Source organism: Condylostylus longicornis, unplaced genomic scaffold (assembly GCF_029603195.1).
Source record: "Condylostylus longicornis isolate FDR11 unplaced genomic scaffold, ASM2960319v2 ptg000010l, whole genome shotgun sequence".
Taxonomy (NCBI): Eukaryota; Metazoa; Arthropoda; class Insecta; order Diptera; family Dolichopodidae; genus Condylostylus; species Condylostylus longicornis.
The window spans coordinates 10,896,478-10,907,853 of NW_026577979.1; the positions used below are offsets into that span (position 1 = coordinate 10,896,478).

General features: G+C 31.8%; 1 protein-coding gene across 1 annotated transcript; it reads left to right on the forward strand.

Annotated features, from left to right (window-relative positions):
• Positions 1 to 716: 716 nt before the first annotated feature.
• On the forward strand, positions 717 to 9,914 carry LOC129618792 (E3 ubiquitin-protein ligase highwire-like). Its single transcript, XM_055533792.1, has 17 exons — positions 717 to 1,350; positions 1,429 to 1,616; positions 1,683 to 1,776; positions 1,841 to 2,360; positions 2,421 to 3,289; positions 3,343 to 3,497; positions 3,559 to 3,641; positions 3,695 to 3,793; positions 3,847 to 4,682; positions 4,739 to 5,517; positions 6,025 to 6,214; positions 6,277 to 6,456; positions 6,507 to 6,621; positions 6,677 to 6,885; positions 6,954 to 7,958; positions 8,016 to 8,819; positions 8,882 to 9,914. The coding sequence occupies exons 1-17, from the start codon at positions 856 to 858 to the stop codon at positions 9,557 to 9,559; spliced, it is 7,299 nt and encodes a 2,432-aa protein (XP_055389767.1). The 5' UTR covers positions 717 to 855; the 3' UTR covers positions 9,560 to 9,914.
• Positions 9,915 to 11,376: the final 1,462 nt, after the last annotated feature.

Consider the following 11,376-nt stretch of genomic DNA (forward strand, 5'->3'; position numbering starts at 1 on the left):
AAAATAATTATATATTTTGTCGGTATGGCATTTTTTTTAGCTATTTATAGAAATTTAGAAAAGGTGGCAGTTTCAAAAATATGTGGCGGGTTGCAGTTTTAGAAATATGTGGATATTTTCCACAAAAATAGCTGAATATTTTCCACAAAAATAAGTTTCTAGAAATCCACAAAAATAAGATTCTAAAAAATATCTATATAAAAATGAAATTTCAACTTTCTATCTTCAAGGGTGCAGAAGTTTTGTAAACATGTTCACCGGTGAATCGACATAGTGAAACCAACAATTTTTTTTTTTGGAAAACTTCTAAAGAGCATTCTGTACTTGATTATTTTGCTATTTTAATATTACTTGTCTACTTCAGTAATTTACTTAGCTATTCGAGAGGACTATTCTAGAAAATTGTATTTCTCAAACTTATCGGCTTAAAGAGTTTAAAAAAATTGTTTTCTTTCTTTATTAACTTTACAGATTTACTTGTTGATTAATTCAGATTTTTTTATATTCCAACAGATCTAGATCAAATGAAAGGCAGTTTTTGAAAGATTTTATTAGCGGGGCACCAGGATCATCAGGTGGTAGATTAGCAGCATGGCTTCAACCAGAACCGAGACTTGATCCAAATAGGTAGCTTTGACGCTCTATAATATAGTATGTGTTTAGATACTAATGCTTTAAATGTTCTCTTCCAAAAGGTGTGAATTAAATCCAATATCAGATTCACTCAGATATGGTTGGCCAACACAATTAGTTGTAACAATTCGTGATCAATATGGTGACGCTGTAATTGTACCTGATTTAAAAGTTGAGATAAAAGCTGTACCTGTTGGAGTTATTGCCAATGGTAAATTGAAAATGCGGCGTACATCTTATAATGATATAAATTCACTAGGTGGAATGACACCGCCACCTCGTATTAATTACGAACCGACTGTTAAGGAAAAAATGTGCTTCAAAGCAATAACATTTATGAAACCATATAGTCAATATTCTTTTGAAGAATTACGGTTTTGTAGTCCAAATCAAACTCGAGTTACCGAAACTTTGTATGCACAAGATATGGAGGATGGTACATTTAGCGTTCATTGGACACCAAATTCTGTTGGAAATTATTGTTTAACAGTAATGGTGGATGGCATTTCGTTAGAGGAAGTTTATAGAGTAGAAGTAAAAGAAGGTGGTGCTCCTCCACCGCACAGAATGGCTATCAAAACGTCACAGCCACAAAACAAACTTAGAAAGTTTGTTGCAAAAAATTCTGCCGGATTAAGAATTCGTTCGCATCCGGCTTTACAGTCTGAACAAGTCGGCATTGTTAAAATGAATGGAATAATTTCTTTTATAGATGAGGTAATTATTATTAGTTGTTTTGTTTATTTGAAACAAAATTCATCCAAATTATTTGAATGTTTTTTGAAAAAATTTCAGATTGAAAATGATGATGGAATCTGGGTGAGATTATCAACTGTCTCAATTCGCGAACATTGCAGTACTGGGTGGTATCCAACGGAAGCCTGGTGCTTACAATATAACCAACATTTAGGAAAGACTTTGTTGTATCCACTTTTAGAAGAGCAATCTGTGAAGCCAGCTGTGCCAAAAAATAAACCAAAAATGTATAACCTGTTACGGTTTTTTTAAGAATTTTTTTAACATTTTGAATATAAAATCCTTTATTTTAGAAATATGATCGATAATCCCGAAATTGTTTCAGCTGAACCCTCCCCGAAAATTTTAACGAATTCTCCAATCAAAAAGCTCGTGGATTCCCCAAAGGTTAAAATTCCTTTATGTGTACTATATACATATTATATTAAAAATGTTCATATGATATTTCTAGGGAACACCACAATCAGCAGAGACCATATCTTCATCGATGACAAATCCTTTTTTATTTTCATCTTCAAATAAATTGTTTGAATCTGATAGATCGGATGAGCAATCAGAAAACCATTTAAATGATGAAATAAACTCTGACCATCAAACAAATGTAGAGAACACAATGTCAACCGCGAATGAAGCATTGAGGAAAGTCCAAACAATGGCTACATCGCAAGATGATAGCAGTAGTATTCATAGTTCGAGTCCATCTTCTAATTTAGGTTCAGCAATAGCCGGTGTTGTGGGCGGAGGAGCTAGTAAACTGCAAGCTTTGCAAAAATGGTTTAAAGGTGACAATAGCGTAGATCCTAAAGAAAATCAAAGAAAGCGAGCTGAAGACGATCGAAAAGTATATGAAGCATCTGTATCGGTTAAAGATTTAGTCCGCGCGATCGGTGCTCAAGAGTCTAGAAGTAATGGTAATAGTGATGGTGGTCAATACTCAGCAACGAATTCTAGCCCTGTACAAGTCCCTACAAGTAACATAACAAAAATATTTTTCTTAGCATGGTAATCATTTAATTAAATGTATATTATAGTGAAACACATCAACGAGGGGCAATCTTTTTGTAGCAGCAGCAGTAAATCGGTTGAAGATACATCTGCTCTTGTTAGCTCCTTAACAAGGGATTTAAGTCATTCCCCTAGTCGTAGTAGCACAAAAGATGACATCTCAAGTTCTCCAAAATTTCAAACGGATACCAATTCTAGTCATTCTGATTTGCATGCAATTGCGACAACAGTTTCAAAATTAAATTATTTTCCTTCAACTCCAAAACACACTTCGAAAAAACATAAGCCCAAGAAACCAATACCAACTCCAGGGATCGCTACAAATATACAATCCGAAGCTGTGTCATCAGAAAAGCCCCTAACTGTAAATACAAAGTGTACGACCAATGCACAAAAAGACTTAGAACAACAACAAACAGCAAGCCCAGATACTTCCAGTGCACCAGTGTGGCCACCGGCAGCACCACACCAATATAGTCACTCTATTATTACGCCCCTGCCGGTTGGTAAAGATAAGCCAACATCAATGGATAATGTTCTAAAGATGGGACCACCAAAACGAGCAATGCCACCATCATTGGCTGAAAGTTTAAGAGCCATATTTGCTGCAATTTTATGGCATGAAGGTATAGTACATGACGCTATGTCTTGCGCTTCGTTTTTGAAATTCCATCCTAACTTGCCAAAAGAAGGTGCTTTAGTTGTAACAAGGCGTGATGCTCACGATAATTGCACCACAAATTTGTCAAAGGAACAAAAAGCACAGCAACGACATTCCGTTGAAGTAGCTAATGCCGGTAACTATCTAAATATTAGACCATCAACTTTAGAAACTTTAACCAAATCCGGAGTATCTAGCATTAATAATAGACGTCTTAGAAAGGGTGCAAATGATGTAAGAAACGTTCAATCTGGATTATCATTTTAAATAATTCGTATTTTTTTCAGTCAGAATCTCAGAACAACGAAAAAACAAAACTACATTCTTTACCTGAAGTTGTAGCTGTTTTGCCTCCAGCGTTAAAATGTTTAGTATATTTGTGGGAGCAATTATGTACAAATTCGGCACATATTGTACAAAGTAATACTTTGGAAAATCAAAAGTTGTAAATAAAGTTTTAAACAGAATTAAACAAATTTTGTTAAAAATTTTTTAATTTTCAGGACTTCTCCAAAATATTATAGCTCCAAGGATAAAATAGATAATCACGACAAAGATAATAGAAAGTTACGGAAAAAAAAGAAAGGTAGAATTGAATCAAAAATTAAATTTCTAATAAAATTATTTTTTTAATTCCAGATGATGCTTCATGGTGTGAATTTTGTGAAATATTTTTACCAATACCTGTAACTTATCATATGAGAATTGTGCATCCAGGATGTGGAAAACCTGCCAAAGGTCCGACCATTTCTAATTTGAAAGAGTCGTTATCATTCGATTTTTTCTTTTAGGTAAAGGTTACAATTCTGTCGGAATTTATTGTGAAGGTTGGGCTGGCAATTGTGGGGAAGGAGGGAAAGGAGCCTACAGTTGGTTTCTAATGTGTGATCAATGTCGTGAAAAATATATTTCTGTGAATAAAAATATTAACAATTTAAATAATTCAAGCAATCAAGTTTCATCCCCAAACGACTTATTTAATAATCGAACATCAAATAGTTTTCATGCTAATTCAGAAATTTATTCAATGATGAAAGAGAATGCGATGTTTTTACTAGAACTATCATCATCGACATCACAAAATTCCAATCCACTAGTAACACAACAAAAACGTTCACCCGGACAGATGCCCGTAGTAGCAGAAGGGCAAATAAATATTTTTGCTGATATTAATAAGCCTAGTACTAGTCGAGGTGGTGAAACTTCACATAGGAATAGCCGAATTGGTTTGAAAATGAATTCAAATAAATTTAATCCATTTTCAAGTACACCAAGTAGAAAAAGCTTTCCAAATTGTAATTCTCCTGATTCGATGTGGTTGGCACCAGAAGTTTTTTCTTGTTTAGAATCTTTAGGCGCTTCAATGGCTGATGATATGCCATATGAAATTTTCGGTATAAATTCTGGTGATAATTTGTTTGAAAGACCATTATCTGAAATATCATTTGATTCATGTGATCAGCATAATTCTGAAATAATGAAAACTTCTGGTTCAGCGCACGGTAGTGGAACATTATCAAAATTTCATCGAAGTTTCTCAATGATACAAGGTTGGTCGAATCATTCACCACAAAAGTCTGGTATGACAGTGTATCCAGCCAATTTCGATGAAAATTCTGTTACAAAGGTAAGAGTAAATATTTTTTGATGTAATTGATTAATTTGAAAAAAAATATTTTTTAGGTTGTAATGCGGCGTCGTAAAACTTCATCTTCGGAAACAGAAAGTTCTTTAATGTTATGTTATCCATCGGAAAATTTAAGAAAATTAGTACCAGAAAATGTTTTAAGTAGATCTTTTATTATTCCAAAGTATAATAATTCGATTCCCCCACCACCTCCTCCTCCAGTGTTAGTTGATAAGGATTTACTAGAAAAATCAGATCAAACCAATAATATTAGTAGCCTCACAAGTAAAGATTCAACGTTAAGTACCAAATATAAATATGAAAAAGATACTTCAACTTCAAATAATCCGAAAGATCACTGTATTGATATGGAACCAAATCATAATTATTTATTAAATCGTCCAACAATGGCATTTATCACACAACAGCACGACTTAGAAAAATTACGTTATGTTATGAAACGAAGTCTTCGAATTGCTACTTGTAGAATATATTCCTTACAAGCTTTGAATTGGCTTATACGATCTGTAACTCAAACATGTTGCTTACATGATTTAATGTGGTGGTTTGTTTCAGCTTTAAGTTGTGCAACTTATGAAGAACATATTGAAACAAATTTCAAAAGTGATGACAATGAAATGGCTCTTGAACACCCAGTATCCTATATTCAAATGAGCGGAAAAGTTTCTCAGAATGTTTCGCAAAGTTTACACTCATTTCTACAATCAGTTGCCGATTTAACATTGTTATTACCAGCTGGATCATCATTGCAAAGAATGGCTATTCAATGTTTTGGAATAAAATTTAAACAGGCTGATCATCAGTTTTTGCATAGGTACTTATATAATATGTACAATAATAATAACACCTATATGAACAATAATAATATGTAACAAATGTAAAGTTTAATATTCTCAATATTCAACGGAAATATGAAAATAAAGAAAATGAAACTAAAAAATGTATAGATTCAATGTTCGAAAAAATCTGGGTTAATGATCGCGTTCAAAATTCCTGATCAACTTGAATAATTTGAATTTATAGTTCGTGTTCATTGTTTTGAAAATTGCGTGATAACGTAAACATTTTTTTTAACAAGCTCTTGAAGGATGTTGATAGTTTCCGAATAAGACGTCTAAGTAAAAATGCAATATCTAAACTCAATGAATAAATTATTTTATTTGGGAAATAAAAATATTTCAAGTAAAAATTTATTATTAGTAATTTTTATATAAGACGTGTTTTAGTAGATTCAGCTTCTAGACTTGTAGCATACCATTAATTTACATACATAATAAAAAATATATTTGTCTTAATTTGTATCAATTAATTTTTTTTTAAGCTCACATGTTTTTGGTAACATTTCTAAAATTCTGTCCAAATCCGATGAGCAAAATGAAGCTATGTTAATATCATCAATTGTGGCGATGAGCGAGTCGAATGGTCATATGCTAGACCAAGCGTATGGGAGTCCTGTTAGTAACGCCGGAGCAAAACTTTTTAATTATACTGATTTAAATGGAATGTTTGAGGTACATTCTTTTTTGCTTTTAAGAATAATTCTAAAGTTTTCTTCAATAAATAAATTAAATAGATAACAGTATCATCGAGACAAGCCTTAGCGGATTCTTTAACCGACAATTCAACCGAAACCTTCTGGGAAAGTGATGAGGAAGATCGAAATAAATGTAAAATTATTGAAATTTCGATGAACAAAATGAACTACGTTTGTAAAGCGGTCTTTGTCCATATTGATAACAGCCGTGACATACAGGTATAATAAAAAGCTTCGTGAAAGTATTAAACTAACAAACACTATTTCAGAATAAAGTTTTAAACGTGGTGTTTTTTGCCGGACAATCTTTGGGAGACACGAATTTAATAAAAACTATTGACATAGATTCCAAAGTATGCACGTGGATTTCAGCTAAAATACCAGGTACCAATTCCCGTATTCGAATATTTTATAGAGTAATTAAAAACATAATTTTCAGATGAGAGTTTCACTCATTTTCGGTTAGAACTCAGGGGTCCAGAAAATACATTGAGAGTTCGCCAAATTAAGCTATTAGGCGTTCCTGCTAGTATTGATGACGTTGTTGTGTATGGGAAACCTAATCTTAAACTAAGTAATGCTACTCAAATACAGCAAAGAATTTGTGAAGTCGAAACATTGCGTGTGTTTAGATTGATAACAGCTCAGGTAATTTTAATTAACTTTCAAACATGATTTCTGTGTAAATAATTATTTCTTTATTTGTGGTACTTTAGGTATTTGGTAAACTTATTTCAACATCTGATAATGTAAATGAAAATGTAAATTGGGCAACTCAAGGATCAATGATGGAATCTAGTGCAAATTCAGTATTAGCGGATTCCCTAGACCTTAGAGAACATATGGTTGGAATATTATTTAGTAGAAGTAAATTGAGTCATTTACAAAAACAAGTAATAGTTCATATTGTTCACGCCATTAAAAAGGAAGCACAACGGGCTAAAGAAGAATGGGAGATGTCAAATGCGACAACCAATTTTAAAGATATTAATAACGTTGGTGTAGATCAAAAGAGCGATTCTAGTGTTGAAAGATATCGATCTCCAGACACTTACTGTTTTGAAATGCTCAGTATGGTATTAGCGCTTTCAGGAAGTGCTGTTGGTCGTTCATATTTATCACACCAACACGGGCTACTCAAAGATTTGCTAAGTTTATTACACACTGGAAGTGATCGTGTCCAGCGTCAAGTTACAGCTTTGTTAAGACGAATTTTACCAGAAATTTCTCCAGAAAACTTAGGTGAACTATTAGGTGTGCAAAAAATGCCACCAGCTGATTTTAATATCGTCAATCAAAATCCAAGTGACTTCGACATGAACCGGTTAGGTATTCTGGACATATTTTTAGCTGTTATAGCAAAGTCCATACAATTACAAGTTAAAATTAAAACTTCAACTAAACCAGCAATGGACAAATCTCCTGCATTTGTTAAATTATGTAATTGCATTGATTTTTCTGTGCATACTTTAAAGAAAAAAGATTTATCGGATTTTGTAATGGACGACAAAAACCATGTTGAAGCACCGGCTCATTTCGCTTTTGATACAGGACCTGTAGTAAAGGGTTTTACTATGGATTTAATTGACTTTGATAGGAATCCAAAAAAGCAGTTAAAAGAAGCAGTTTCAAAGAATTTGAATCAGAGATGGTTTTTGAAGGGTGCAATATCGAATAAACAAGCTGAAAGTATTATAGCTTTAGTACGAGACATGACTAGTGTAAGTTTTTTTGTTGTGTTATTTATTTAATAGTAAAAAACTTATTTTCATCATTAGGGTAAGCTTACAGAGAAATGGTCTTTAATAACAAAAGCAGCTATCGCTGAATCAGTTTTAAACTTAACGCGTTTAGATGAAGTTTTTCGAAATCCGGAAAATTGTATAAAAACTTCTACATTGTGGTTAGCTTTAGCAAGTCTTTGTGTTTTGGACAAGGAGCACGTAGAAAAATTATCATCGGGACAGTGGAGTAATTCTGATACAAGACCGTTGTGTTCCAATCATGATGATGGAGAAACTTCGGCTATCATACAATGCGAAACATGTGGTTCACTGTGTAGTGATTGTGATAGATTTTTGCACTTAAGTAGAAAAACGAGACATCATCGCCGTACTGTATGCAAAGAAGAGGAAGAAGCGATTCGAGTTGAATTACATGAGTCATGTGGCAGAACTAAACTGTTTTGGCTTTTAGCTTTAGCAGACAGTAAAACTCTTAAAGGAGTTGTGGAATTTAGGGATGGAGCCAATACTATTATATCGGGACCCCAGGATACTGTTGGAAGGTGCCGTTTTTGCGGTGTAATTGGTAACACTGGGCTCTTAGAAATTGGAAACGTGTGTGCGGACTCCCAATGTCAAGAGTTAGCTGCTAACTCCTGTCAAAGGATAAAAAGTTGTGGTCATTCGTGTGGAGGTGTTATTGGTGAACAAAAATGTTTGCCATGTTTACAACACGTTTGCCATGATAGAGAAAACCAGTTAGTTGAAGGATCAAAATTGCCAAAATTAACTCAAGATGCAGACGATATGTGTATGATTTGTTTTGTAGAAGCATTGGCATGTGCCCCGTCCATTCAGGTAATCATTGAATAAATAAAGAAGAGTTCTGGAACCTTAAAGTTCTACTATTTTCTTTTCAGCTTGAGTGCGGTCATGTTTTCCATTATCACTGTTCTAAAGCTGTTTTAGAAAAAAGATGGAATGGACCACGTATTTCATTTGGGTTTTCTCTTTGTCCAATATGCAAGGCTGATATTGAGCACGATTTATTAAGTAATGTCTTGCAACCAATTAATAATCTAAAACAAGATGTTAAGCGTAAAGCTTTGATGCGTCTTAAATATGAAGGGGTTATTAAAGATTCTGATAATAAAGACTTAGCCGCAATGGCAATGGACCGCTATGCATATTACGTATGTTTTAAATGTCAAAAAGCATATTATGGTGGTGAAGCACGATGTCATGCTGAAGTTGGAGATAAATATAATCCGGAAGAACTAGTTTGTGGTGCCTGCAGTGATGTTGCTCGAGCGCAAATGTGTCCTAAGCATGGAACAGATTTCCTGGAATATAAATGCCGTTATTGTTGTTCAGTAGCAGTATTCTTTTGTTTCGGCACAACCCATTTTTGTGATACATGTCATGACGATTTTCAACATTTAACAAATATTCCCAAAAACAAACTACCGCAATGTCCATGTGGTCCAAAGGCAACGCAGCTTGTCGGTGATGAATGCCCCTTACATGTTGTACATCCACCAACTGGTGAAGAATTCGCTTTGGGATGTGGCATATGTAGGAATGCGCACACTTTTTAATATATAGAAAATTTGGCTGAATTCGATGATTTAGAAGAGGACGATGATATTATTGAAATTGAATATTTAGATTAATTGTCGAAAAAGGTACTATATCATGGTGATGGCAACTGATCTTATTGCTTGGATTCAAAAATTAAAAAATATAATCAAATAGTAATAAATAAAAAGTAGGATAAAATTGTATTCTGATATTATTGCAAAGACATTAAAAATTCATCATAATTAGTAATTTATTATCAATTTTTAATATTTAAATTTCATACAAATAACAAAATATCACTTATTATTATAATGTACTTAAAAAAAACACAAAATACTCTGTAAGCTTTAGTTCTGAATTAAATGAGTAAAACAAAAACATAATATGTCTGTTTTTAATATACATATATTAAATATAAGTTGATTTCTATACAAATTTAAATACTTCTTACTTTATTTGAAATTAATTTCACTAAAAATTTGAATTTAGTATTATTTGATTGCCTTAAACAATAAAGTATTTTATTGTTGCTATATTCTGTAAACGATTTGCAACAAGAAGCAGTTAAAATGTATCTAAAAATTATTAATATTTTTCTTTATTCATTTTAATATTTTTCTTTATTATTATAAAAATATACTTTTTTTAAAAAAGATCGTATGATTTGACTTTATCAAATTGTGTTTAGTACAAAGCATTTACATATATGAACCACAAGCCGAATTACAATTAAACATAATGTTGACATCGCTCAATGAGTAATTTAAGAATAACATATTTTCAAATAGTTTTAGAAAATCTTTACGTTATAGTATTTGAATTTACGTGCATATATCTATGCATTTTATTAAAATTCAATATTGGTATAGAAAAACTATTTGGGTCTTTGTTATACTTTTGTTGTTTGAAGATAAATAATTTAAACTGTACACGGCTAGTTTCGCCTAGATATTGTCAATTATAAGTCATTATACTTAAGATCACAGTTTTTGTACAATTTTTATAACATATAAGTACCTGTTTATAGTTCGGTCAGTTCAGTTCAAAGTATCAAATTTGGATATTTACTAATTTTTAATAATTTATTATAAAAAATTTACTTCACTGTAAATTTTTATTTAAAAAATTATTTAAAAATTGTCTTAGCTTGATTTCTAGATTCTTTACCTTTTATAAAATAGCAAGATAAACTAATTAAATTTGAATTAGCTTATTATTTTATCTTATTCCTGTACCAAAATTTTAATTTTTTTACAAATTTAAATTTTTTGTATTTTAAATATTTATAAAGTTATGTACCTATATAAATGAAAAGGTAAAACTTCTTTTTCAAGGTAGAAGGAACTCAATTCTTTAAATAATCTCTCAATTAGAAGTTGAACATTTTTAATAGTTACTAAGAGATACACAAATCGCAATAAGTAGGTGCATAAAGCATTCCTGAAATTTTATTTGATTTCGTCAAATATATAGTCCAAAATTCAATATTTTTCGGATCAAAATTTATGTAGATCATTAACATTTTTGTTAATGATCTACAAATAAAAATGTAAAAATTCAATGGATTGAGTATTTTTGAAAATACAGATTGCGTTTGCATTTTTAACTCAGAATTTAATTAACTTTAGCAGCAGAAAAAAAACTACAAAAACTTCAATGTTGCTACTGGTAGTATAGAAAAATTTTGCAGCTGTTGAAGCACCATCATCTTTTTATTCAATTGAGCGATTTTTTTAATTTTTTCATTTTCTAAAGCTTTTAAAATAATGCTACAGAAAATGAATACTTTTTCTAACAAATCCTTAAATCTTCCGACATTTTATTTTTTTTTTGC

What these genes read in the sequence shown, in the direction of transcription:
- LOC129618792 (XM_055533792.1), top strand. Translation starts at nt 856, where the DNA reads ATGCGGCGTACATCTTATAATGATATAAATTCACTAGGTGGAATGACA. An exon ending in GTTACGGAAAAAAAAGAAAG is followed by an intron (nt 3,642 to 3,694) that starts GTAGAATTGAAT and finishes TTTTAATTCCAG; the next exon opens with ATGATGCTTCATGGTGTGAA. An exon ending in ATGTGGAAAACCTGCCAAAG is followed by an intron (nt 3,794 to 3,846) that starts GTCCGACCATTT and finishes TTTTTCTTTTAG; the next exon opens with GTAAAGGTTACAATTCTGTC.